The sequence below is a fragment of the Hypanus sabinus genome, chromosome 6 (assembly GCF_030144855.1).
Source record: "Hypanus sabinus isolate sHypSab1 chromosome 6, sHypSab1.hap1, whole genome shotgun sequence".
NCBI classification, from domain to species: Eukaryota; Metazoa; Chordata; class Chondrichthyes; order Myliobatiformes; family Dasyatidae; genus Hypanus; species Hypanus sabinus.
The window spans coordinates 140,044,709-140,069,717 of NC_082711.1; the positions used below are offsets into that span (position 1 = coordinate 140,044,709).

General features: G+C 42.4%; 1 protein-coding gene across 3 annotated transcripts in view; it reads left to right on the top strand.

Moving 5' to 3' along the window:
- hip1 (huntingtin interacting protein 1) overlaps window positions 1-25,009 on the top strand; it is a 353,299-nt gene that overhangs the window by 36,802 nt on the left and 291,488 nt on the right. Inside the window, exons 1-2 of one of the 3 annotated variants that reach the window (XM_059973083.1) lie at window positions 21,557-21,682; window positions 22,223-22,285. The exons of 1 other annotated variant lie outside the window; for it this stretch is intronic. In XM_059973083.1, the coding sequence (XP_059829066.1) occupies window positions 21,584-21,682; window positions 22,223-22,285 (162 nt within the window). In that variant the 5' untranslated portion in view covers window positions 21,557-21,583. Of the gene's footprint in view, window positions 1-21,548; window positions 21,683-22,222; window positions 22,286-25,009 lie in introns of those variants that run through there. One more of the 3 variants, XM_059973085.1, reaches the window with a different exon arrangement.

Consider the following 25,009-nt stretch of genomic DNA (forward strand, 5'->3'; position numbering starts at 1 on the left):
ATCAGTACAAAAGTCAGATCATATGAAAATATTGAATAAAAGGTCGCCAGATTTCTTCAAATTTAAAGGATGTATCCAATGTCTGACTTATTTTCTCTAGACTTAAACAGGACGTGATAGAGGAAAACCAATAAAAGATGGTAGGAGGGTTAGGGTCCTTGCATTTCAGTAAAATGGCTTTCCTAGCCAATAAGGTTGAAAAGGCTATCATCTGCTGAGCGGAAGCAGGAATATATCCTGTTTCCGATGGAACAATCCCAAAAATAGCTGTAGATAAGGTTGGTTGTAAATCCAGATCCAGCACTTTTGATAAGGTTTTAAAAACATCTTTCCAAAAATTCTCCAACTGTATGCAATACCAAAACATGTGAGTTAAAGTGGCCACCTGAGTATTACATCTATCACATATAGGATTAATATTGGGAAAAATACAGGCTAATTTATCCTTTGACATATGTGCCCAATGCACTATCCTGAACTGTATCGACGGGCACAAATAGATGAAGTATTTATCAGATGAAAAATTTTACTCCATTGATTATCTGAAATTAACTCTTAAAATTCCAATTCCCGGGCAGCTTTAATTTTATCGTTAGATATTATTCATAAATTCAATAACCATTTATAAATTGTAGCTATTGATCGTTTTTGGAGTGGTTTAACCTGGAAGAAGGATAATTTGGAAGCAAAGTGTGTTTTAAAAAAAAAAGTTCCTAATTTGTAAATATCTTTTTTTTTTAAATTAGTTTTTTTAATACATTTTACAAATTAAAAAAACCCAAATCAAAATGAGGAACATTAATACAGTGCAAAATTAAGCATACAATGACAATATGATACAAAGAAAGAGAATTTTAAAAAAAGCACCTAAATTGAAGACAAGTAAACTTAGTATCCTCCCCAAGCCCCACAACACAAAACAAACTCCAGACCAACCACAACACAATATGGAGAATATAAATCAAGACAATCAAACTCCCAGACTGTGAATACACTTAGCAACAGAGGATAATAATGCCTACTACCAGGAAAAAAAAGGGAGCTGAAAGCAAGGGACCGAAAAGAAAAAAACCCTAGTTAAGAGGAAGGTTATGAAAGTACTCGATAAAAGGTCCCCAGACCTTATGGAACTTTAGATCCGAATTGAGAACTGAATAATGAATTTTTTCGAGGTCCAAGCAGGCCATAATGTCGTTAAGCCATTGAGCATGAGTGGGCGGGGCAACATCTCTCCATCTGAGGAGGATCAAGCGTCTAGCCAGGAGAGAGGCAAAGGATAATATTTGGCATTTGGTTGGACTCAAACGTAGATCTGTCTCGCCCCAGAAACCGAACAAAGCTATTAAGGGATTTGGTTCTAGGTGCTGATTCAGAATATATGATAACGTAGTGAAGACATCTTTCTAAAATTTCTCCAAGCTAGGACAGAACCAGTACATATGAATGAGAGAGGCCTAGCCCCTCTTGCATTTATCACAGAGCGGACTAATATCAGGGTAGAATCGAGATAGTTTAGATTTAGACATATGGGCTTGATAAACTATCTTAAACTGTAAAAGGCAATGGCGAGCACAAAGAGAGGTTGAGTTAACCGATTTGAGAATCGAGTCCCAGCTCTCATCAGATAAGGAGGTACTTAAATCCTGCTCCCATGCCATTTTAATTTTATCCACAGGGGCCCGTCGTAAGGCTGCTAATTTATCTTGAATAATTGATATTAAACCTTTACCTAGTGGATTAATGGAAAGAAATAAGTCCATAGCATTTTTCGCAGACATTTCAGGTAAGTTAGGAATTAGAGGAGCAATAAAGTGTTTAATTTGGAGATATCTAAAAAAATGAGCATTGGGCAGATTGAACTTAACAGAGCTGCTGAAAAGAAGCGAAGTGATTATCAATGAAAAGATCTTCAAAATGTCTAATGCCCTTCCTATACCAAACATGGAATGCTGAATCGTACGTAGTAGGTAAAAAAAGGTGATTATGTACGACAGGGCTGAAAACCATAGCATTTCCTGATCTGAGCCCATATACGCAAAGTGTGTCTAACAAGAGGATTAGCTATTAATCTGGACAGACTACTAGGGAGTGCAGAGCCAAGAAGTGCAGAGATAGATAATTCTTTAGTGGCGCTCAACTCCATTGCCACCCAATTAGGGCACTCGGGTTGGCCATGGAAGAAAGACCAAAAGGTAGCACAACGTATATTAGCTGCCCAATAATATGAACGAAAGTTAGGTAAAGCCGTGCCACCCTCTTTTTTAGATTTTTGGAGATGGATTTTATTAATTCTAGAGCGCTTATTCTTCCACAGATATGACAAAATAATAGAGTCTAAGGAATCAAAAAAAGATTTAGGAATAAAAATTGGGATAGATTGAAATAAGTTTAAAAATTTGGGGAGAGCATACATTTTAACAACATTAATACGACCTACCAAAGACATAGATAGAGGTGACCATTGTACCAGACTCTGTTTTATAATATATGAAAGATTGGCAAAGTTTTCACGAAAGAGATCTTTAAACTTCCTTGTGACTGTAATTCCAAGATAAGTAAATTGATTATGGACTACTTTAAAAGGGAGATCATGAAATGTTAATTCTTGTCTTTATTAATTGGGAAAAGTTCACTCTTATGTAAATTAAGTTTATAGCCAGAGATCTGGCTAAACTGGTCAAGAAGTGAAAACGTTGGAGGTAAGGATGTAGACGGATTTGAGAGAAAGAGTAATAAATAAGTCATCAGCATAAAGAGAAACTTTATGCTCAACACCCCCTCTCCAAATCCCGGTCAATTCAGGACAATTTCGAAATGCTATCGCCAAAGGTTCTATAGCCAAATCAAAGAGAAAGGGACTTTAGGGGCATCCCTGACGGGTGCCACGTTTGAGATTAAATACCTGGGATTTCTGAAAATTAGTTAAAACAGAAGCAGTAGGACACAGGTACAGCAATTTGATCCAAGAGATTAAACTTTGACCAATGTCAAATTTTTCTCAGACTGCAAAAAGGTAGTTCCACTCTATACGATCAAATGCTTTCTCCGCATCGAGGGAAATAACACATTCAGGAATCCCAGTTGGAGGTGAGTTTAAAATATTAAATAAACGCTGAATGTTAAAAAAAGGGAGACGGTTTTTAGTAAAACCTGATTGGTCATCAGAGATGATGGAGGGAATAACGGTTTCTGATCTATAAGCCAAAACTTTAGCTAAGATCTTTACATCAACATTGAGCAAAGAAATCGGCCTATACGAAGAACACTCTGTTGGGTCTTTACCCTTTTTTAATAGAAGAATAATAGATGCTTCATTGAAAGAGGGTGGCAATTTGCTGTAATTAAACGAGTCAGATAATACTGAAAGTAACTGAAGAGAAAGAAGTGAAGAGAATGATTTATAAAATTCTACAGGGAACCCATCAGGTCCAGGAGATTTCTCTGAGGACAGTGCAGAAATTGCAAAAGATATTTCTTCTGATGATATAGTCGCATTAAGTTTGGCTTTAAAATCAGATGAAAGTGAAGGAATAGAATATTCAGATTCTTTTAAAATTGATCAACAGAGATATTGTCATTCAAAGATTCAGAGGAATAAAGCCGAGAATAAAAACTTTTAAGTGCGTCATTAATTTCTAAAAGATCTGATGTAAAGTCTCCATTTTCCTTCCAGATCTTTGTAATATGTTGTTTGGCTTTGGAACGCCTCAGCTGATTGGCTAGAAATTTACCAGACTTATCCCCAGGAATGTATAAGCGACTCTTGCTTTTGAGAAGTTGGCGTTCGACAGGTTGAGTAGACAGAAGATTAAATTTAGTTTGGAGTTCTACACGCTTCTTGTATAGTTCAGGGTTCTTAGTTTGAGCATACAGTTGATCCAATTCTTTAATCTGGTTAATGAGGTCTAATCGATCTGCACAGGATCTTCTGTTGAGATTTGCTGTGTAAGAGATTATTTGACCCCTCAGATATGCTTTCATGGCATCCCAGACAATCTGGGATGACACTTCAGGTGATGTATTAGTGTTAAAATAAAAGGTTATCTGATCCTTAATAAATTTTAGAAAATCATCATCCGATAATAAAGTTGAATCAAACCGCCAGTGTTTATTCCTCTGAGGGAGACCAGGAAAGTTCAGAGAGAGAGTAATTGGGGCATGGTCAGAAATCAGTATACTCTGATAATCACAAGAGTAGGCAAATGGAATAAGTTGGTTATCGAGTAAGAAGTAGTCAATTTTAGTGAAGGTATGGTGAACATGTGGAAAAAAAAAAGAATCATCTCTCTCAGTAGGATGAAGGAAACGCTATATATCAGAGATACCAAAATTAGAGAGAAACGATTGGATAGCTAAGGCAGATTTAGTAGGTGATCTGGTAACAGAGGATGATCGATCCGGATTAGGATCTAACCAACAGTTGAAGTCACCACCCAGTATAAGAGAGTATGAGTTTAAGTCTGGTAGTGAGGGAAAAAAAATGTTCAAAAAAGTTAACATCATCAAAGTTGGGGGCACACAGGTTTGCTAGTACAACTTTAGTGTTATATAGTTTACCAGAAACAATAATAAAACAGCCATTTGTATCAGATATTTTATTATGGAGTTCAAAAGGAATATTTGAGTTGATAAGAATGGAGACTCCCCTAGCTTTAGCGGCAAAGGATGAATGAAAATGCTGACCCTCCCACTTTGACAGAAGCCGGGAGTTATCAAAACGATGAATATGAGTTTCTTGAAGGAAAGCAATGTCAGCTTTGAGTTGTTTATTATGTGAGAATACCTTCCTCCTTTTAACAGGGTGATTCAATCCCTTTACATTCCAGCTCACGAATTTAAGTGCACTAGCCATTATCAATTACTAATGCATAAAAGGCAGCAGGCATATAAAAAGTCAAGCAATACAATAGCACTCTGGGAGCAGAAATGTAAACATAGATTCGTGAAATCAAAACATAAACTTGTCCTGAGCAATAAAGAAAAACAATAAATACAGTGAGTGATGTTGGAACTGGAAAATCCACCCCACCTACACAACCCAAAACTAGACGGCTACCAAAAAGAGCAGCTAGCTCTACCAAAAAAATTAACCCTCATATAACTTCCAGATCTGTGTCATTAACAGCAGTTCCGTATAAATACTATAGCAAATAGTAACAAGTTTATGCACTAGAAAACATAACTACAAATTGGAACATCTTCGGCAGAAATATAAAATGTAATACAGAGAAAATCGGAAGAAAACCAAAACTAACCTACCCGCGAAAAATTATGGAAGAATAAAGTAAGAGAAAGGGGGAAAAAAGGGAGGAAGGGGAAAATTATAGATTCAACCATTACAGAGAGGAAAAAAAATCAAAGAATAAAAAAAAGGTGGAAAAAAATAATAAATTAAAAAAAAATAATCAGCAGTTAAACTGTGAACCAACAAACAGGGAGGCCTTCAATAAAGACTTCAAACCTCCAAAACAAGTTAGAGTCAATTGTCGAACTCTATAGATAAAGTTATACAAGAATAAAATAGATTACACAAGTACTATTTAAACGTCCATAGGGAAACATTAAGCACAGAATGTTTATTTAAAAAAGTCACACCAAATCCAGGGAGAGATTGTCAACAGCCCTTAGAGTTTCAATAAATAATATCTGAGTGATTCAAGTAAAGTCTGAGTCCAGAAAAAGTAATTTTACTACGAGAACTACTTATCCACCATTTTAGGAGGTCCAATCGGGTTCCGAAGATGGCTGGATAGCCGGAAGACTTGCAACAAATGCCTCGGCCTCCTTCACTGACTTAAACCACTTATATTTTTCAGTATTAAGCATGATTCGTAAATCGGCAGGATTGCGAAGAGACGGTTTAAAACCACGATCAAAAAGCACTTTCATTACGCCTTTAAACTCAGCGCGCATCTTTAAGATCTGGGGTGCAAAATCTTCCACAAAGCGAATGATTGTATTTTGGGAAGTAAAAGTACCTCTGCGACGTGCCTCCATAATCAGACGGTGTTTTACCTGGTATTGACGAAAGCACAAAATTACCGGTCGCGGGCGGGAGCCCAGAATTCCGGGGAGAACGTAGACCCTATGTGCCCTTTCGAGCTCAGGCGGGTTCGGAAGCAAATCTTTCCCGAGTATCTCACAGAGAAATTCGGCGAAAAACTTCACGGTTGATCCCTGCTCGGTGGTCTCTGGCAACCCAAGAATTTGAAGGTTACAGTGTCTGCTCCGATTTTCGAGATCCACCATTTTGGAAAGGATTTTGTTATATTTTCCCTCTAGGCTGGAACAGAGAGTCTCCCAAGTATCGAACACGACTTTCTCAATCTTCAGAAGTCGAATCGATGCGAGATAAGTGTTCAGCATGTTCGTCCACTCTATCGTTGATCTGATCCAGTTTGGCTTCCAGCTGTTTGAAAGTGGTTCTAAATTCCTTTAAAATATCGTCTCGGTGTTGTTCCAGCGCAGCAAGGGTCTCAGCCGACAGAGCCGGAACTTCCTTTCTCCTGGATTTAGAACTCTTGTTAGACATTGTAAGGTAGATGTGTTCACAGGCAAGTAAAAGAAACCAAATAAAGTTCCTAACTAAGGTTTAAAAAACGGAGACATTTAGTGCAAAGATAGCGAAAATAACGGAACAAAAGTTCTGAGCAGCTAAGCAATCGCCATCTTACCGGAAGTCCCTAATTTGTAAATATCTAAAGAAGTGTACATTCAATAAATCAAATCTATTCGCTAGCTGAGTAAAAGACATTAAACAATTCCCTATAAACAAATCCAAAAAAGTTGTTATTCCTTTGGTTTTGCTGAAATCCATATACACTACATCTACTGCTCTTCCTTCATCAGTGTGTTTAGTCACATCCTCAAAAAACTTGATCAGGCTCATGAGGCACAATCTGCCTAGTGACAAAGCCATTCCTAATCATATTATGTCTCTCCAAATGTTCATAAATCCTGCCTCTCAGGATCTTTTCCATCAGTTTACCAACTACTGAAGTAAGACTCACTGGTCTATAATTTCCTGGGCTAACTCTACTCCCTTTCTTGAATAAGGGGACAACATCCGCAACCCTACAATCCTCTGGAACCTCTCCTGTCCCCATTGATGTAAAGATCATTGCCAGAGGCTCAGCAATCTCATCCCTTTCCTCCCACAGTAGCCTTGGGTACATCTAGTCTGGTCCTAGTGATTTATCCAACTTGATGCTTTCCAGAAGCTCCAGCACATCCTCTTTCTTAATATCTACATGTGCAAGCTTTTCAGTCCGCTGTAAGTCATCTCTATAATTGCCAAGATCCTTTTCTGTAGTGAATACTGAAGCAAAGTATTCATTAAGTACCTCTGTTATCTCCTCCGGTTCCATGCATACTTTTCCACTGTCACAATTGATTGGTCTCATTCTCTCGTGTCTTACCCTCTTGCTCTTCACATGCTTGTAGAATGCTTTGGGGTTTTCCTTAATCCTGCCTGCCAAGGCCTTCTCATGGCCCCTTCTGGCTCTCCTAATTTCATTCTTAAGCTTTTTCCTGCTAGCCTTATCTTCTAGATCTCTATCATTACCTAGTTCTTTGAACCTTTCATAGGTTTTACTTCTTGACTAGATTTTCAACAGTCTTTGTACACCATGGTTCCTGTACCCTACCATCTGTCTAATTGGAATGTACCTGTGTAGAATGCCATGCAAATATCCCCTGAACATTTGCCATATTTCTTCTGTACATTTCCCTGAGAACATCTGTTCTCAATTTATGCTTACAAGTTCCTGCCTGATGGCCTCATATTTCCCCTTGCTCCAATTAAATGCTTTCATAACTTGTCTGCTCCTATCCCTCTCCAGTGCTATGGTAAAGGAAATAGAATTGTAATCTCTTATCTCCAAACTGCTCTCCCACTGAGAAATCTGACACCTCATTGGTTCATTTCTCAATACCAAATCAAGTACAGCCTCTCCTCTTGTAGGTCTATCTACATAATGTGTCAAGAAACCTTCCTGAACACACCTAACAAACTCCACCCCATCTAAACCCCTTGCTCTTGGGAGATGCCAATTGATATTTGGGCAGTTAAAATCTGCTGCTTTGTAAAATAAGAATGAATAATAATAAAAATTTGAATTACAAAAAAAAATCTTCTACCACGACGGCTCTGTTATTACACCTTTCCAGAATCTGTCTCCCTATATGCTCCTTGCTGTCCCTGTTACTATTGGGCGGCCTATTTAAAAAAAACACCCAGTAGAGTTATCAACCCTTTCCTGTTCCTGACTTCCACCCACAGAGGCTCCGTAGACAATCCCTCCGTGACTTCCTCCTTTTTTGCAGCCGTGACACTATCTTTGATCAGCAGTGCCACATCCCTGTTCTTTCTGAAACATCTAAAGCACTCTAAGGAGCCATTCCTGCCCCTGAGCCATCCATGTCTCTGTAATGGCTACAACATCATAGCTCCAAGTACTGATCCATGCTCCAAGCTCATCCTCTTTGTAATACTCCTCATATTAAAATAGACACATCTCAAACCATCAGTTTTTGTGCATCCCTTCTCTATCACCTGCCTATCCTCCCTTTCACACTGTCTCCAAACTTTCTCTATTTGTGAGCCAACTGCCTCTTCCTCCTTCTCTTCAGTTCGGTTCCCAACCCCAGCAATTCTAGTTTAAACTCTCCCCAATAGCCTTAACAAACCTCCCCACCAGGATATTGGTCCCCCGGGATTCAAGTGCAACCTGTCCTTTTTGTACAGGTCATACGTGCCCCAAAAGAGGTCCCAATGATCCAGAAATCTGAATTCCTGTCCCCTGTTCTAATCCCTCAGCCACGCATTTATCCTCCTCCTCATTCTATTCCTATACTCACTGTCACGTGGCACGGGCAGTAATCCCGAGATTACTACCTTTAAGATCCTGCTTCTCAACTTCCTTCCTAACTCCCTGTAGTCTGTTTTCAGGACCACCTACCTTTTCCTACCTATGTTATTGGTACCAATATGTATCACAACCTCTGGCTGTTCTCCTTCCCACTTCAGGATATTGTGATTGAGATCAGAAACATCCCGGACTTTAGCACCTGGGAGGCAAACTACCATCCGTGTTTCTTTCCTGCATCCACAGAATCATCTGTCTGACCCCCTAACTATAGAGTCCCCTATCACTGCTGCCATCCTCTTCCTTTCCCTACCCTCTGTGCCAGAGGCACAGCCACTGTTGCTTCCCCCAGGTAGGTTGTTCCCTAAGTAGTTCTCAAACGGGAGTGCTTATTGTTGAGGGGGACAGCCACAGGGGCACTCTCTGACTCTTGCCCTTCCCTCTCCAGACTGTTACCCACTTATCTGTCTCCTGAGCACCTGGTGTGACTACTTGCCTGTAACTCCTCTCTATCACCTCCTCACTTACCCTGACCAGACGAAGGTCATCGAGCTGCATCTCCAGTTCCCTAATGAGGTCCCTCAGGAGCTGCAACTGGACGCACTTGGCACAGATGTAGCCTTCAGGGAGGCTGGGAGTCTCCCTGACTTCCCACATCTGACACCCAGTACAGGACACCGGCCTCACACACATACCTTCTGTTTCTATTCTTCACAAGTAACTGACCTTGCCTCGACCTGCTATTGCCCAAGCCGCATTGAGCCAAAGCCCTCCTACTCTGTCTTCCTCTACCCTGTCACCCGCTCTATAAAGCTGTCTTCTTAAACTGTTCTTGCTGTTCAAACTTGCTGAAGTCCACGCGCTTGTGCATTTGTGCCTCGACTCCTGGAAGAACCCCAAGGATCAGAAAATGAGCAGGTCCATCATGGTCCTTCGTGCTCTTGCAGTGTTTTATCTAACTTTGTTTTAGAAACAACACCAACGTGTTGGAAGATTTGTGTACTTGGAGTCAGCTTCACTGCATTGATTTTGGGCGTGTGTGTGTGTGTGTGTGTGTCTCTGTCTCTCTCTTCAGTTTCTGCAGTGGACGTCTTGCTTATCTGCAGCTCTTGGTATATCTTTCTAGCTTATAGGAATTGCACCCGTGTTTTGGAAATCCTTTGTGTTTTAGAAATTGTCAATAATTTGGGATTCTTTAATAAGATAAAAATCCTCTGAGGTTTAAATGTCTTTTTAGAATTTCGCCGGGATTTAAACACGTATCACTAAAATAAATGAACTGTGTTTAAACTACTTTGTTTTAGTTGGAATAATCTCCCCTTTGATAGGGAGGGGAGACCCATTGCTCAAATAGTGGGTATTGGCAGCTAAACACACCATGGGACAAACAGAGAAGTGATCTAGTCTTTGAAGAGTAGGTAGCTACAGTATAACCTTCCTTTAGTGAGAGTTCCCATCGCTATCTACATAGGACAGGGCTTACGAACTCAAACTGAGATCATAAGTTAACAGGCAGCAAACCCAAAACCATCACATTCAAAAGGGACATCCTTGTACTGAGTCTCTGCCCTCTGGACCTAGACTCCTTCCAGTCTGGGAAGCATCCTCTCACTGACTCTATGCAGAAGAATATAAATTGAAAATAACAATAATACTGAGAGGACATGAGTTGTAAAGAGTCTTTGAAAGTGTGCCTGTAAGTCATAGGATCAGTTCAGAGTTACGGTGATTGAAATTATTCACACTGGTTCAGGAACCCTGTGGTTGTAGGGTAGTAAATGTTCCCAAATGTGATGATGTGAGATCTGAGACTATGCCTCCTTCCCAATGGTATTTGTGAAGAGAGCAAGGCCTGGATGGTGAGTGTCCTTGATGAATGCTGCCCTCTCCATATAAATGTGCTCAATGGTCATAAATCATAGGGAAGTAGTATAACACAGAAACAAGTCCATCCAGTCCATGCTGAAACCATTTAAACTGTCTACTCCCATCGACCATAGCCCTCCATATCCCTACTATCCACGTACCTATCCAAGATTCTCTTGAAATTGAGCTCGCATGCTCCACTTGTGGTGGCATCTCATTCCACACTTTCACGCCCCTCTGAGTGACGAAGTTTCCCCTCGTGTTCACCTTAGATTTCTCATCTTTCACTCTTGACCCACGACCTCCAGTTGAAGTCCCACCCAACTGCAGTGGAAAAAGCCTGCTTGCATTTACCCAATCTATACCACTCATAATTTTCTATACCTATCAAATCTTCTTATCTTCTACATTCTGAAGAATACAGTCCTAACCTTTTCAATTTTTCCTTTTAACTCGGGTCCTCCAGACCCACCAAAATCCTTGTGAATTTTCTGTGTACTCTTTCAACTTCATTTACATCTTTCCTGCAGGTAGGTGACCATAATTACATGCAATACTCCAAATTAGGCCTCACCAACATCTTGTACCACTTTAACATAACATCCCATCTCTTGTACTCAGTACTTTGATTTATGAAGGTCAATGTGCCAAAAACTTTATCACTCCTATCTACCTGTGACTTACAATGAAATATGGACCTGTACTGCCAGATCTTTTTGTTCTACCGTACTCCTCTCTTTTCTACCATTCTGTGTAAGATCTACCCTGGTTGGTTGACCAAAATGCAAAACCTCGCACTTAGCTACATTAAATTCCATCAGTCATATTTCACCCCATTTTTTTCCCATTTGATACAGATAACTCTGTAAGCCATGATATCCTTCCTCATTGTACATGAGGCCCCTAATCTTGGTGTCATCTACAAACTTGTTGATCCAGTTAACCACATTATCATCCGGATATAGGTGGCAAACAACAAAGTGCCCAGCACCGATCCCTGTGGCACTTCACTGGTCACAGGCCTTCAGTCAAAGAGGCAACCATCTACTACCACTCTCTAGCTTCTCCCACAAAGCCAATGTCCAATCCAATTTACTACCTCCTTCTGAATGCAGAGCAACTGAACTTTCTTGATCACCTCCTATGTGGACCTTATCAGATGCCTTACTAAAGCCCATGTAGACAACATCTATTGCATTGCCTTCACCTACTTCCCTGGTGACTTCCTCAAGACTTCACAAGATTGATTAGACATGACCTACCACATACAAAGTATGTGCAGAGGAACACATTAAGGAACTATCCTTAATCAGTCCATGTCTATCTAAACACCTCTATGTCCGGTTCCTTAGAATACCAACAACATTTCCACAACTGATGTCAGACTCACTGGCCTATAATCTCCTGTTTTTATGTTTAGCGCTTTTTTTAAATTGCGGAGCAACATTGGCTATCTGCCGATCCTCTGGTACCTCTCCTGTCGCTAAGGATGTTTTAAATATCTCTACTACGGCTCCTATAATTTCTGTACTTGCCTCCCATAGCATCTGTGGGAACACCTTGTCAGGCCCTGTGGATTTATCTATCCTGATTTGCCTCGGGTTTGATTTTCAAACACCTCCTCCTCTGCAATCTGTATAGGATCCATGAAGTTGATGCCACTTGACATCACTTCTATAGACTCTATCTGTCTCTGAGCAAATATAGATGTGAAGAGTTCGTTTAAGTTCTTCCTCATTCTGTTTTTGTGCCCCACGTGGGTTGCCATTCTGATCTTTCGGAGGATCAGTTTTGTCCCTTACAGTCCTTTTTGCTCTTAACATTTCTGTAGAATCACTTGGGATTCTCCTTCATCTTGTCTGCGAGACCAACCTCATGCCTTCCTGATTTCTCCATCAGCACCTCATTTGCCAATACATGCTATGCACCTCCTTTTTCTCTTAACCAAAGAAAACCAAAGTTCCCTACAGTTGTTATCTTACCTTTTATTCTGATAGGCACATACAAGCTTTGTATTCCAAATGTTTTTTTTTGAAGGCTTCTCACTTTCCAAGTTCACCTTTGCCAGAAAGCAGTCTGACTCAATCCATACTTGCCAGGTCATTTCTGATACCATCAAGATTGACCTTTCTCCAATTTAGAATCTCAACCCGCAGACCAGCCCTATCTTTTTACATATTTATTTGAAACTAATGATATTGTCACTGAATACAAAGTGTTCCTCTGCACAAACTTCCGTCACCTGCCCTGTCTCATTCCCCAATAGTAGATCCAGTATCGTGCACACTCTTGTTGGGACTTTTAAGTGCTGATGAAGGAAACTTTCTTAAACACGTGACAAATTCTGTCCTGTCTAGTCCTTTTATAGTATCGGCGTCCCAGTCAATATGTGGAAAGTTAACATCACCTATTGTAATAAACTTGCGTTTCTTGCAACAGTCTGTGGTTGCCTTACAAAATTGTTCCTCTAAATCCCTAGGACTGTTAGGTGGTCTGTAATATAGCCCCATTAACATGGTCATTATTATTTCTTAGTTCCACCCATGATGCCTCACTAGTTGAGTACTCCAGTCTGTCCTGACAAAGTGCTGCTCTGACATTTTCACTGACTCGTAATGCCGTTCCTTCTCCTTTAATCCATCCCACTCTGTCACGTCTGAAACAGTGGTACGCCGGAATACTGAGCTGCCCGTCCTGCCCCTCCTGCAACCAAGTCTCACTAATGGCTACAGCATCATAATTCCAGGTGTTGATCCATGCCCTGGGCTCACCTGCCTTTCCTACGATCGTTCTTGTATTGAAATGTGTGCAGCTTAGGATGCTAGTCACACCATGCTCAGCTGTTTGGTTCCTGATTTGGTCTGGGCTGTTACCAATGTACCTTGTCCTGTGTATGTTACTCAAAATGGTTTTTTTTGGTTTGTTAAGAGTAGGAATGCTTCTTTGCCTGATAAGTGTTTCACTTTTTCTTTATACTTGTTGATATGGTAATTGTATTCATTTGTTAACCAATGGGGAATGTTATTTTGTCTTGTGAGGCTGGGATCTTGGGGGAGGGGTTTTTCGCGGGCTTTTGGTGGGGAGCTGGGAGGAAGACGTTGAGGAAGGTGGACATGCGCTGCACTGCTCGGAAGACCACCGGGCGTGGTCCTAGGTGCGAAGACGTGGAGGTCGGAGGCAAGCGACGAGGGATCGAATGGTTCGATGTTTGAGCTCCAACGATGTGCACTAAACTGACTGAACTTTGATAAGTTGGCGCCTTTTTGTTTTTTTTCCCTTGCATATATATTGTATTGCCTAATACTCTTTTAATTTTAGTAAACTCTTTAAAGTGTATTTCATGATGGTATTTGTTGTGGGTTTGATATTGTGGGCGGGCACGAGGCATAAACTCGATTCTCACAGCACCTGCGTGTACGGGAGGTGGGATTGGTGTGTGGCTGGATCTCCTTTTCCCCTAGACCGGGGGTCGGCAACCTGCGGCTCCCGAGCCATTTGTGGCTCTTTCACCTCTGTGCTGCGGCTCCCTGTGGCTTTGGGAAATAATTGGTCAGTATTTAATTAAAATGTATTTTATGTTAGTTTGTTAGCTTTTGAAATGTAATTCTAAATTTGAAGATTATGGTGATCTTGTACAATCTAAGTGTGGCTGGCACATCCGAAACGGCTCACAATTAGCCAGCATTCCGGCTAAGGGAGATAGCCTACGGGGGTTTGTGAGTACGCGTCTTTTGCAGCATCTGCGTCCATGGGGGCTGGGTTGAGGGAGGCTTAAAAGCAAGGCTGTTTAGTTCGAATAAAGATATCTTTGACTGCAGTTTACTGACACCGCTACAACGTGTTTTTATCGCTGGCTGTCCAGAGGGAAGGTGCTGAAACGCTTTGTCGCGTGTCTGGAAGAAGTGAAAACTTTCCTGGGCAGCAAAGGGCTCACCTTTCCTGAGCTGGAACAGCCAGAGTGGCTGGAAAAGCTACACTTCATGGTAGACATGACAGCGCACCTGAACACGCTGAACACAGCTCTTCAGGGGAAAGGACGCACAGCCCTGCACATGTTGGAGGATGTTTTGGCATTCGAGCGCAAGTTGACGTTGCTTGCCAGAGATTTACAGAAAGGCACTTTGTCTCACTTCCCCAATTTGAGAGAGTTCAAACAAGGTCACGACATGATAATTTCGGAGTATTTACATTCTGCAATCATCGCAATGCAAACATCGTTTGGGAAACGCTTCTGTGAGTTCAGAGAGGAAAAAAACACATTATCCTTCCCGGTCACTCCCCCAAGCATCGATTCATCTCTACTGAATACGACTGCATTGGCAGGTGTGAGTCAACCTGATCTTGAGATGGAACTGGCCGACATAGCCGACAAAGACATATGGGTGTCCAAGTTTAGACGCTTGACAGCAGACCTTGAAGATGTTGCCCGTCAGAAGGCCGTTCTTGCTCAGAAACACAAATGGAGTGATATTGAAAACCTTCCAAAACCGGACAAACTTGTGTTCGAAACGTGGAATGCTATGCCCGACATTTATGTAAACATTAAAAAGTATGCGCTTTGAGTCCTGTCGATCTTTGGATCCACATATGTAAGTGAGCAGGTGTTCTCCAACATGAACTTTATTAAAAACAAACATCGCGCACGCCTCACAGATGACAGCTTGCGATCCTGTGTAAAGATGAAGGTGACGTCATACAGCCCTGATGTGCAGACGCTGTGCGCTGAGGTCCAGGAGCAGAAATCCCATTAACCAAGTATGATAAATATTTTAATTGCCTATTATTTTATGTATATTCATATTTTTTCATTGTTCAGTGAAATAGTCCTTTTATTTTTCAGGCTGATAGCTGGCTGATGTTATTTTTGGTTTGCTGCTGGCGGAAAATTTAAGTTCGGCGTTTTTCATAAATACAAGAAGGACTCAAATAGACATTGAGTATTTTACTTAAAAGTAACTTTCAACCCAACGTCTTTTTTTCGGAGTTCAAAATGTTTTTGTTGCATGCAGAAATGTAATTTCGTTTTCTCTGCAGGAGTTCATCAATTTCATAAATGCAACACATTATAGTTTGTTTATACATAGCATAAAGGCAAAAAAAAACGTTGTATGCAGTGTTATTTCATTTTAAATGTCAAACGGGTTTTGCGGCTCCCAGTGTTTTCTTTTCTGTGGGAAACGGGTCCAAGTGGCTCTTTCAGTGGTAAAGGTTGCTGACCCCTGCCCTAGACATATACTCACTAGTTGAGTACTCCAGTCTGTCCTGTTGGGCAAGTGTTACACTGACATCTGCCTCCACAATCTCTACACTAACTTCTGGCTCTCACGGTGCAGCATTAACAACTTTCCCACGAGAATATCCGTCCCCTTCCAGTTCAGGTGCAAACTGTCCCTTCTGTACAGGTCCCACCTTCCCTGGATGAGAGCCCACTGATCCAAAAAATTTATGTCCTCCCTTCTACATCAACTCCTTAGCCATGTATTAAACTGCATAATCTTCCTAGTTCTATCCTCAATAGCACGTGGCACGGGCAGCAATCCTGAGATCACAACCCTGGAGGTCCTGCCTTTAACTTTCAGAGACCTGACCACTATGACTTTCCTGTGTTTGGTCATTCTCTCCCCCTCCTCCCTCCCCCCCCCCCCCCCCCAATGGTATCCAAAGTGATATCCCTGTTTTTTTTTGAAGGGATGGCCACAGAGGAGCTCTGCAATGGCTCCTTTCCTCTTCCTGACTGTCACCCAGTTTCCTGTGTCCTGCACCTTGGGTGAAACTACCTCTGTCTATGTCCCATCTTTCACCCCTTCAGCATCCTGAATGATCATCCACTTCCTGCTCCAGCTCCCTGATGTGGATTGTTAGAAGCTGCAGCTGGACGCACTTCTCGCAGTTGGAGTTGTCGGGGACTCTGGAGGTCTCTCTGCCTTCACACACGAGGAGTACTCCACCATCCTGCCTGGCATCTCCACTGCCCGAGCTGAGCAGATATAAAGAAGGGAAGGGGGAAAATAAACTTTTTTTTTGCTTTCTCTGACTGAAACCTTGAAGAGCTAAAGCCCCAAGATCACCACTCTGTCTACTCAGACGAAGGTCGCTGCGCTTGACCCTGCCTTCCTTAATTTGCTCCTGCTGTTTAATCCCAAATGTCGATTGGTCACTGGTTAATGCTCAATTATGCTGTTGCCTCTTTCTGTTTGGTCAGTAGACCTGATTGGAAATCCCCCCCCTCTCAAACTCTGGTCTGGATTGGTTGCTAGTCAAAGCTTGTTCACTCTGGCGTGATCTGCCGCTGCCTTTTTCTACTGTCCGTTGACCTGATTGAAATCCCCTCCCCCCCCCCAAATCAAACTTCTGATGTCTGGATTGGTCACTAGTCAAAGATTGACAATGGGATGAGCTTTGCCTGCGATGGACTGGCTGTGATGCAACAAAATGATTTGTCTCCACTGTACATTTACAGAAGTTCGTCAGAGTTTCTGGTGATGTATCAAATGTGTGAAAACTTTATTTAGCAATACAGTGTGGAGTAGGCCCTTCCGACCACTTCACCCCTGCTCTGGTTCACCTTAACTGAATCACAGGACAATTTACGATGACCAAATTAACCCACCTGGCACGTCAGTGGACTGGGGAAGAAAACCGGAGCATCTTGGGGAAAATCCACACACTCCATTGGGAGGATGCACATAAACTCTTTACAGAATGGCGCCAGAATTGCCCCGAGCTGTAATATTGTCATGCAAACTGCCACGCTACCCAACTTCCAAAACTAGAGGTGCTGTCATGCTTTCTTTGTGCTGATGGAGGTGGCCACCATGGCCGACATGGGCAAGCTTGACCAACGGGCCTGTTTCTATGCTGTCCAGCTCCGATTGACTAGGCGCCAAGTCTTTAGAGCAGGCTGACAAAACCAGCTTTACAGTGCGTGACTTAGATGCTTGTTTGTAACTTTAGTAAATTGATTTATTATTGTTATGATTTATTAAGTCAGCAGGTAAGGATGGGACAGGTCACCTCGGATACTCGAATCACCAACACCGGTGCCCCCCAGGGGTGTGTCCTCTCTCCACTGCTGTTCTCCCTCTACACCAATGACTGCACCTCCTCCAACCCCTATGTGAAGCTTTTGAAGTTTGCAGACGACACCACCGTCATCGGACTCATCCAGAACAGTGATGAGTCTGCATATCGACAGCAGGTGGACCAACTGGCGCTCTGGTGCAGTCGGAACAATCTGGAGCTGAACACGCTCAAGACGAAGGAGATGATAGTGGATTTCAGGAGACATCCCCCCCTTATGTCCCCCCTCACAGTCCTCGGCAGCCCTGTGTCCACCGTGGAGAACTTCAGGTTCCTGGGAACCACCATCTCTCAGGATCTGAAGTGGGAGCAGAACATCAGCTCCATCCTGAAGAAAGCCCAGCAGCGGACGTACTTCCTGCGGCTCTTGAGGAAATATGGTCTGCCTCAGGAATTGCTGCTGCAGTTCTACACTGCAGTCATTGAGTCTGTCCTGTGCACCTCCATCACTGTGTGGTTTGGAGCCGCCACCAAGCGGGATAGAACCAGACTACAGCGCACAGTGAGGACTGCCGAGCGCATCATTGGAGCCTCCCTGCCCTCTAATGTGGACCTGTACTCTTCCAGGTTGAAGAAGAGGGCGGGGAACATCATAAAGGACTCCTTCCATCCTGCGCACAGACTGTTTGAACCGCTTCCGTCTGGTAGGCGCTTCAGATCCCTCCAGACTAAGACTAATAGGCACTGGAGAAGTTTTTTCCCTACTGCAGTCACTTTGCTGAACGGTTAACTGCCGGCTAACTATTACTTGGATTGCACTACCTGTATGTATAATCTATATTTTCATTTATATTTATCATTATTATTGTTATGAGCAGAGAGACAACATCTGCCGGAAGTAAATTCCTTGTCTGTGCACAGGTACTTGGCGATTAGATTCTGATTATTGTCGTATGTGTGAGGATATAGCAAACAGCTTAGTTTTGCATGCCAACCATGCAGATCATTTCATCACATCAGTGCACTGAGGTAGGACAAGGAACACAATAGGGGAATGGAATCAAATGTTGCAGTTAGAGAAAGTGCAGGCAGACACTGAGCTGCAATCTCCTGAGGGGTAGGTTATGAGGTCAAGAGGCCGTCTTTTTGTCCAGGCACTATTCCACCATCTCCTAACAGCAGGAAAGGAACTGTCCTTGAACCTGATTGTCTGTGTTGTCAGGCTTTTGGAACTTCTGCCCATGGGAGGAGTGGAGAAGAGGGAATGTCTGGGGTGTTTGATTATGTCGTCTGCTTTTACTGAGGCAGTGAGAGATATAGACAGCAGGGCGGCTGGTTTCTGTCATGTGCTGAGCTATATTCTCAGCTCTCAGCAGTTTGCAGTCTTGCAGGCTCTATATCAGCCTACGATTCATCGATTTAAAAATTGGTGACTGTCAACAGACCTGCAAAAACCAGGGGCAACACGAGTGAATCTGCAAATGCTGGAAATAAATAAAAACGCAAAATACTGGCAGAACTCAGCAGGCCAGACAGCATCTATGGAAACAAAGGAACCGTTGATGTTTCAGGCCAAGTCCCTTCTTCGGTCCTGAAATGCATATCAATATTCCTACTACAGGTCCTACGGGACCTTGCTGTTGGGTAGTGTAGAAGTATCAAAGAAGAAAGCTGCCTGTATAGGAGATAAATATTTAATTCCTAGTTTCTACAGAACAGGTAGCAAACATCTGTGGTTCAAACAAACTGGGGGAGGTTCCTGCTCATTGTCAGGACTTGGGGTTAAGATCAGTGCTACTTGGATTATGATTCAAGAGCAGTGTGGAAAAATTCAACACGTGCTCTTTGTTTCCGCTGCCAGATCCAACAGGGCTGCCACTTGGAGCCTCTTGTGAGAAAAGAACAGCCTTTTTATTCTTGTTTTAGTTGTTCAGCTGAAGCTTTCATTTGTCAGACTATTATCGGAAATTTGTGTTCAAAAATATAGTGCAGTGTGAATAATTGAATTCAATTATTTTCTCTTGCGATGTATATGGATGTAAAGTTCAACAAACAAAGGGAATTGGTGCAGGGTTTTCTTTAGGGTCTCTGTGTAACATCACTGTTTTAATTTTTTAAAATTTATTGACTTATAGCAATCTGAGCCTTTGAGCTGTGCCACCTATTTCCCCCCCCCCCCCCCCCATCTAACCCTGGCCTCATCACAGGACAATTTACAAAGACCATTAACTTGCCAACTGGTACGTCTTTGGACTGTGGGAGGAAACCTGTGCGGTCACTGGGAGAACGTACAAACTCCTTACAGGCAGCAGTGGGAATTGAACCCGGATTGCTTGAATTGTAAAGCGTCGTGCTACCATTCTGCTGATGTGCAAGTTAGTTTGAGACTTTAATACTTGTAGAAAACTGCAATGAGAGGACCAAAAAAAAAACTGTTCCTGTGACAATTCAGTGAGTTTTGATAAGTCGCTCAGCTTTGTGATTCAGTACAATTGCAAGTGGATCTGCAAGTCTGTGAGGTTGGTGATTTTTGGCTATTTTCAGGACAGCTTTGAGCCTAATAATCTGTTAAGACTTATTAAAGAGCATTCAAAGATAAGTCTGCCTTTGAAAGGCAAGGTGATGAAGCAGTTTATTCATTGTTGCATTAAAAACCAAAATAAAGCCTGACATGGTGATTATCTGTCATATCTGATGATGACAGGAAACCTGTGCAGGAGAGTTTCACTGGTCACTCTGCTGACCTTGGATGTGGTCCAGTGGTATGAGCAAACATCACAGCGTCTTCTTTGGTTGCAGTGGATGGCCATGGCTTCGTCTGTGCCTCATTATGCCCTTCTTTCTCCATGGAGTGTTACAGAGCCAGCTTCCCGGCTACTGGCTCTCACTGTGGACTTTTGTTCGCCCTGTCCACCGGAGCTGACTTTGCATGCCAGGTCAGGCGTGTTCCTGTCTCACCGGGTTGTGAGGTTGCTGGGTAACCCTCACCGGGTTTAGCCTGCCAGTCAATGCAGTATACCAGGATGTGGCCGCTGTCGCATGCAAACCGCTACAGAAAACCACAGGTGAGAGCTGGGTGTCTGGTTGGGACTGAAGGTGAGCGAGTTCCCACAGGAGAAGCAAAGCCTGACATAACATACATTAAAATATAAAAACTGCTGTGTCAGCTGGTAGATCTGAAAGCAAATGAGACTGGTTTAGATCTGGAAGTGAGTATTAGTTGGAAGGTTTTCATGGAGCTGTTGTTCTTATCCTCGTTTATTGTGAGATCTTCCAATTTCCTTTTTTTTTAACCAATGGTGACTGCCATTCAGAAATATTTCATTATGGCTGTAAAAGCATTTATGTAAATGTAGGTTATTCTTCACAATTAAATATCCGATCAGCAAATAAACCTGAAGATAAGTTGCTAGATGTCCTCATCCAAGAGATCTTGAAAGTGGATCCAATATCCAATTTTTGAGGCTGTGGTGACTTTTTTTTTTGTTGAGGATAAGTATATTTTCTGAAATGAGCATTTCCCATGGATTTAATGACATTATTAATCATTATAACCTAAGAAGTTTGCATTCGTCAGGAATTCGGATGTGGAATAGATGAATTAAATGGGTAAATTATTTCTCACTGGGAGCTGTCACTATTTTTCCATTTATCACTTTGACTACAAGTTGAAATGAATTGCCTTTATAAGTGTTTTTGAGGTCTCTTGCTCCTAAAAACAAACTGAAATTTAATAATAAATTGCTTTATTTTCTCCCAGAATGAACTGATCTTAATGTGTTGCATTTGACTCATGGACTGAAAGGTGAAATTATCCAGAAGGCCACCAGATGGTGCAGAAGCTGCATTTCTTGAATTGTATTTTGAAGTTTTCAGTACCCAAATGCTCAGCAGAGTCGTCAGTGGTTGGAACGTCGAATGACTGGGGTGTAAGTGTCTGAAGTAGAACTTGTTTTTAAGGAGTAATTTTGATTCAAAGACGAGAAGTACTGCAGATTTTGGAAATCTGGAGCAATACACATAATGTGCTGGGGAAGCACAGCAGGTTAGACAGCATCTGTGGATGGGAATAAACAGTCGATGATTTGGGCTGAGGCCGTTCATCAGGACTCAAATTCCAGTCTGCTTTTTTTGTTTGAAGGAATTTCGGTGTTCTCTCAGTAACATTTACGTACTTGAACTGGGATGTACCTTGGCCAACAGAAGACTGGTACTCCGGTGAGGGCCAAGATGAAAAATGGTGAACACACACAAATAAAGTGCTGGGCTTTATTTTTTCTTCAAGACAAGCAGGTCCTTTCAATCTGAGGCATTTTCACCTAATGGCGCCCTGATTTTTAAAAAAATTTATTCCCCTTGTTTTGCAAAGTTGATATCCTGTGTGTCCTGACTGGAGTTGAATGCTTGTCCTGAGAACAGTAGGGCTGTCCTCCTATCTTTGGGATGACTGTGAATTTATCCTTTTCCAGCAGAACACTTGGAAATCTGGTGTTTGTGACTTGAATGAAAGTCGATGTTTCATTCCAACTAAGGTAAATGGAGCTCTCTAACTCAATGTCCATGCCTTCTCATTTTACTTAGAGCAGAGAAAGAGACTGCGCCAAATAAGTTCCAGTATTATTGTACCCTTAATGTAGTAAAATGTTTGTTTTGCAGAAGTTTTATCAAACAAGGAGCTTATTTCTGATGGCACTTGTGTATATTGGCAATCCTGCAGGCTGCAGAAAATTGTACCAGTTTTCCTCTTAAATATACTCTCTTTGAATTACTTTCGCTGCAATCTGCAATGTGTAAGTTTCCTCTTAACAATGGACTATGAAATTACATCATTGTTCTTCAGATCCGCGTTTGACGGAGCAAAAGTCATGAACTACAATGGAGCAGTTAAGCGCAGCCCCTTTGGGGGTCAACTGCATTGGAGGAAAGTGGCTGGAGAGGTGGAATTCTAACCAGACTGAAGCATGAGGGGACAAGACGCCCTCTATCCCGCATCTTGTTGGCGAAGATATAGACACTGGAAAATAAGATTAAGGATCTCGGGGTAAAGCTGCAATATCAGAGGCAGATGAGGCAGATTTCAACTGTCTGTTGCACTGAAACTTGGTTAAATGCGGATACACTGGATGCAGTGATGCGACTGGAAGGTTTTACGATTTTCAGAATGGATTGAACCGCGAGCTCTGGTAAGGAAAAAAGTGGCAGAGTGTGCATTTTAGTCAATTCTCATTGGTGCATGGATGTTGGGGTTATGTCGACTTCTTGTTCCCCTGACTAAGAATAACTAATGATTGACCATTCTATTTGCCTCGGGAGTTCTCATCCGAAGTCCTGACCACCATCTGCACAGCACCAGTGGCCGATTATCAACAAGCACTCGCAAGGCTGAATAGTGTTGGCTGTAAACAAGAAACAACTTATCCTCATGCATTTCAGATTGTAGTCAGTGACTTTAACCAAGCCTGTTTAAAGAAAGCCCTGACCAATTATCAACAGCACGAGAGATCTGAACACTAGATCACTGCTGCACGATGATAAACAATGCCTATCATTTCTTCCTGAGACCACATTTTGGGAAGTCTGATCATACTCCTGCTACCTGCATACATCAGAGCCTAAAGAGCAAGGCTCCAAAGATGAAGACAGCTAAGAGGTGGTTGCAGGAGGCAGAGGTTACAGATTGCCTTCCGTCAGTGGCTGTGCTGTGTTCAGAAACACATTTGAGAATCTGAGTGACTACACCAGGGCCATTACAGAGTGTGTTCCCATGAAATCATTCAGCATTTTCCCAATCAGAAGCCCTGGATGAGCAATGAAATCCAGAACCTGCTGCGAGCCAGGTCAGAGGCATTCATGTCTGGAGATGAAGAACACTACAAGAGGTGTGATCTCCGGAAAGCCATCTCACGAGCAAAGTGGAGACTCTAGAATGGAATCAATGAGGAATGCTTGACAGCTGTGGCAAGGTTTGAATGCAATAACCTCCTACAAAGTTAAATCTTGCGACATAGGGGACAGCAGAGCTTCACTTCCAGATGTGCCTAATGCCTTCAATGCTTGCCTTGGCCACCAGAGCAGGGAAGAACCATTGGGCACCCCCATATTTCCCGATGATCTTTTGGTCTCAGTATCTGATGATGATGTGCAACATTGTGAATCCAAGGAAAGTCGTGATGGAGCACCTGGTCGAGTACTGATGACCTGTGCTGACCAACTGGCTGGCGTATTCACAGAAATCTTCAACCTCTCACTCTGGCAGAGTGTGGTACTCACAGGCTTCTGTCGTACCAGTGCCCAAGAAGAGGTGGTAACCTGTCTCATTGACTATCGCCCAGTGGTACTTGCATCCACAGTGATAAAGTGTTTTGAGAGGCTGGTGTTGAAGCACTTCAGCTCTTGTCTGAATGGCTCCTAGGATCTGCTCCGATTCGCCTACTGAAGCAACAGGTTGGAAGTGGATGCTATCTCATTGGCTCTTCACACAACCCTGGAGCATCTGGATAGTGGACATGCATACATCAGGGTGTTCTTTATTGATTACAGCTCAGCATTTAACAGCATCATCTCCTCAAAACTAGTAAATAAACTCTTAAGACCTGGTCCTCAATAAGTCCTAGTGTAATTGCATCCTGGATTTCCTCACGGGTAGAATCCAGTAGAATCCAAAGTGGCAAAAACATCTCTCCAAAATCCATCAGCACAGGAGCACCACAGGGATGTGTACTTAGCCCCCCGCTTTACACCGGTGACTGCGTGGCTAAATACAGTTCCATCACCATACACAAGTTTTCCGATGACACCGCTGTTTTCAGCTGTATCAAAGGGGGTGATGAATCAGCATACAGGAGGGAGATTGAAAACTTGGCTGAGGGGTGTAAAAACAATTACCTCTCACTCAATGTCAGTAAGACCAAGCAGCTGATTGTAGACTTAAGGAGAGGGAAACCAGAGGTCCATGGGCTAGTAATCATCGGAGGATCGGAGGTCGAGAGAGTCAGTAACTTTAAAATCCTGGGTGTCACTATCTCAGAGGACCTGTCCTGGACCCACCTTATAAATATAATTGCGAAGAAAACATGACAGCACCTCTACCTCCTCAGGATCTGCGGAGATTTGGCAAGTCATCAAAAACGTCGGCAAGCTTCTATAGATGTGTGGTGGAAAGTGTGCTCACTGTCTGCAATACGGGCTGGTATGGGAACACCAATACCTTTGAGCAGAAAATCCTACAAAAGCTAGTGGATTCGATCCAGTGCATC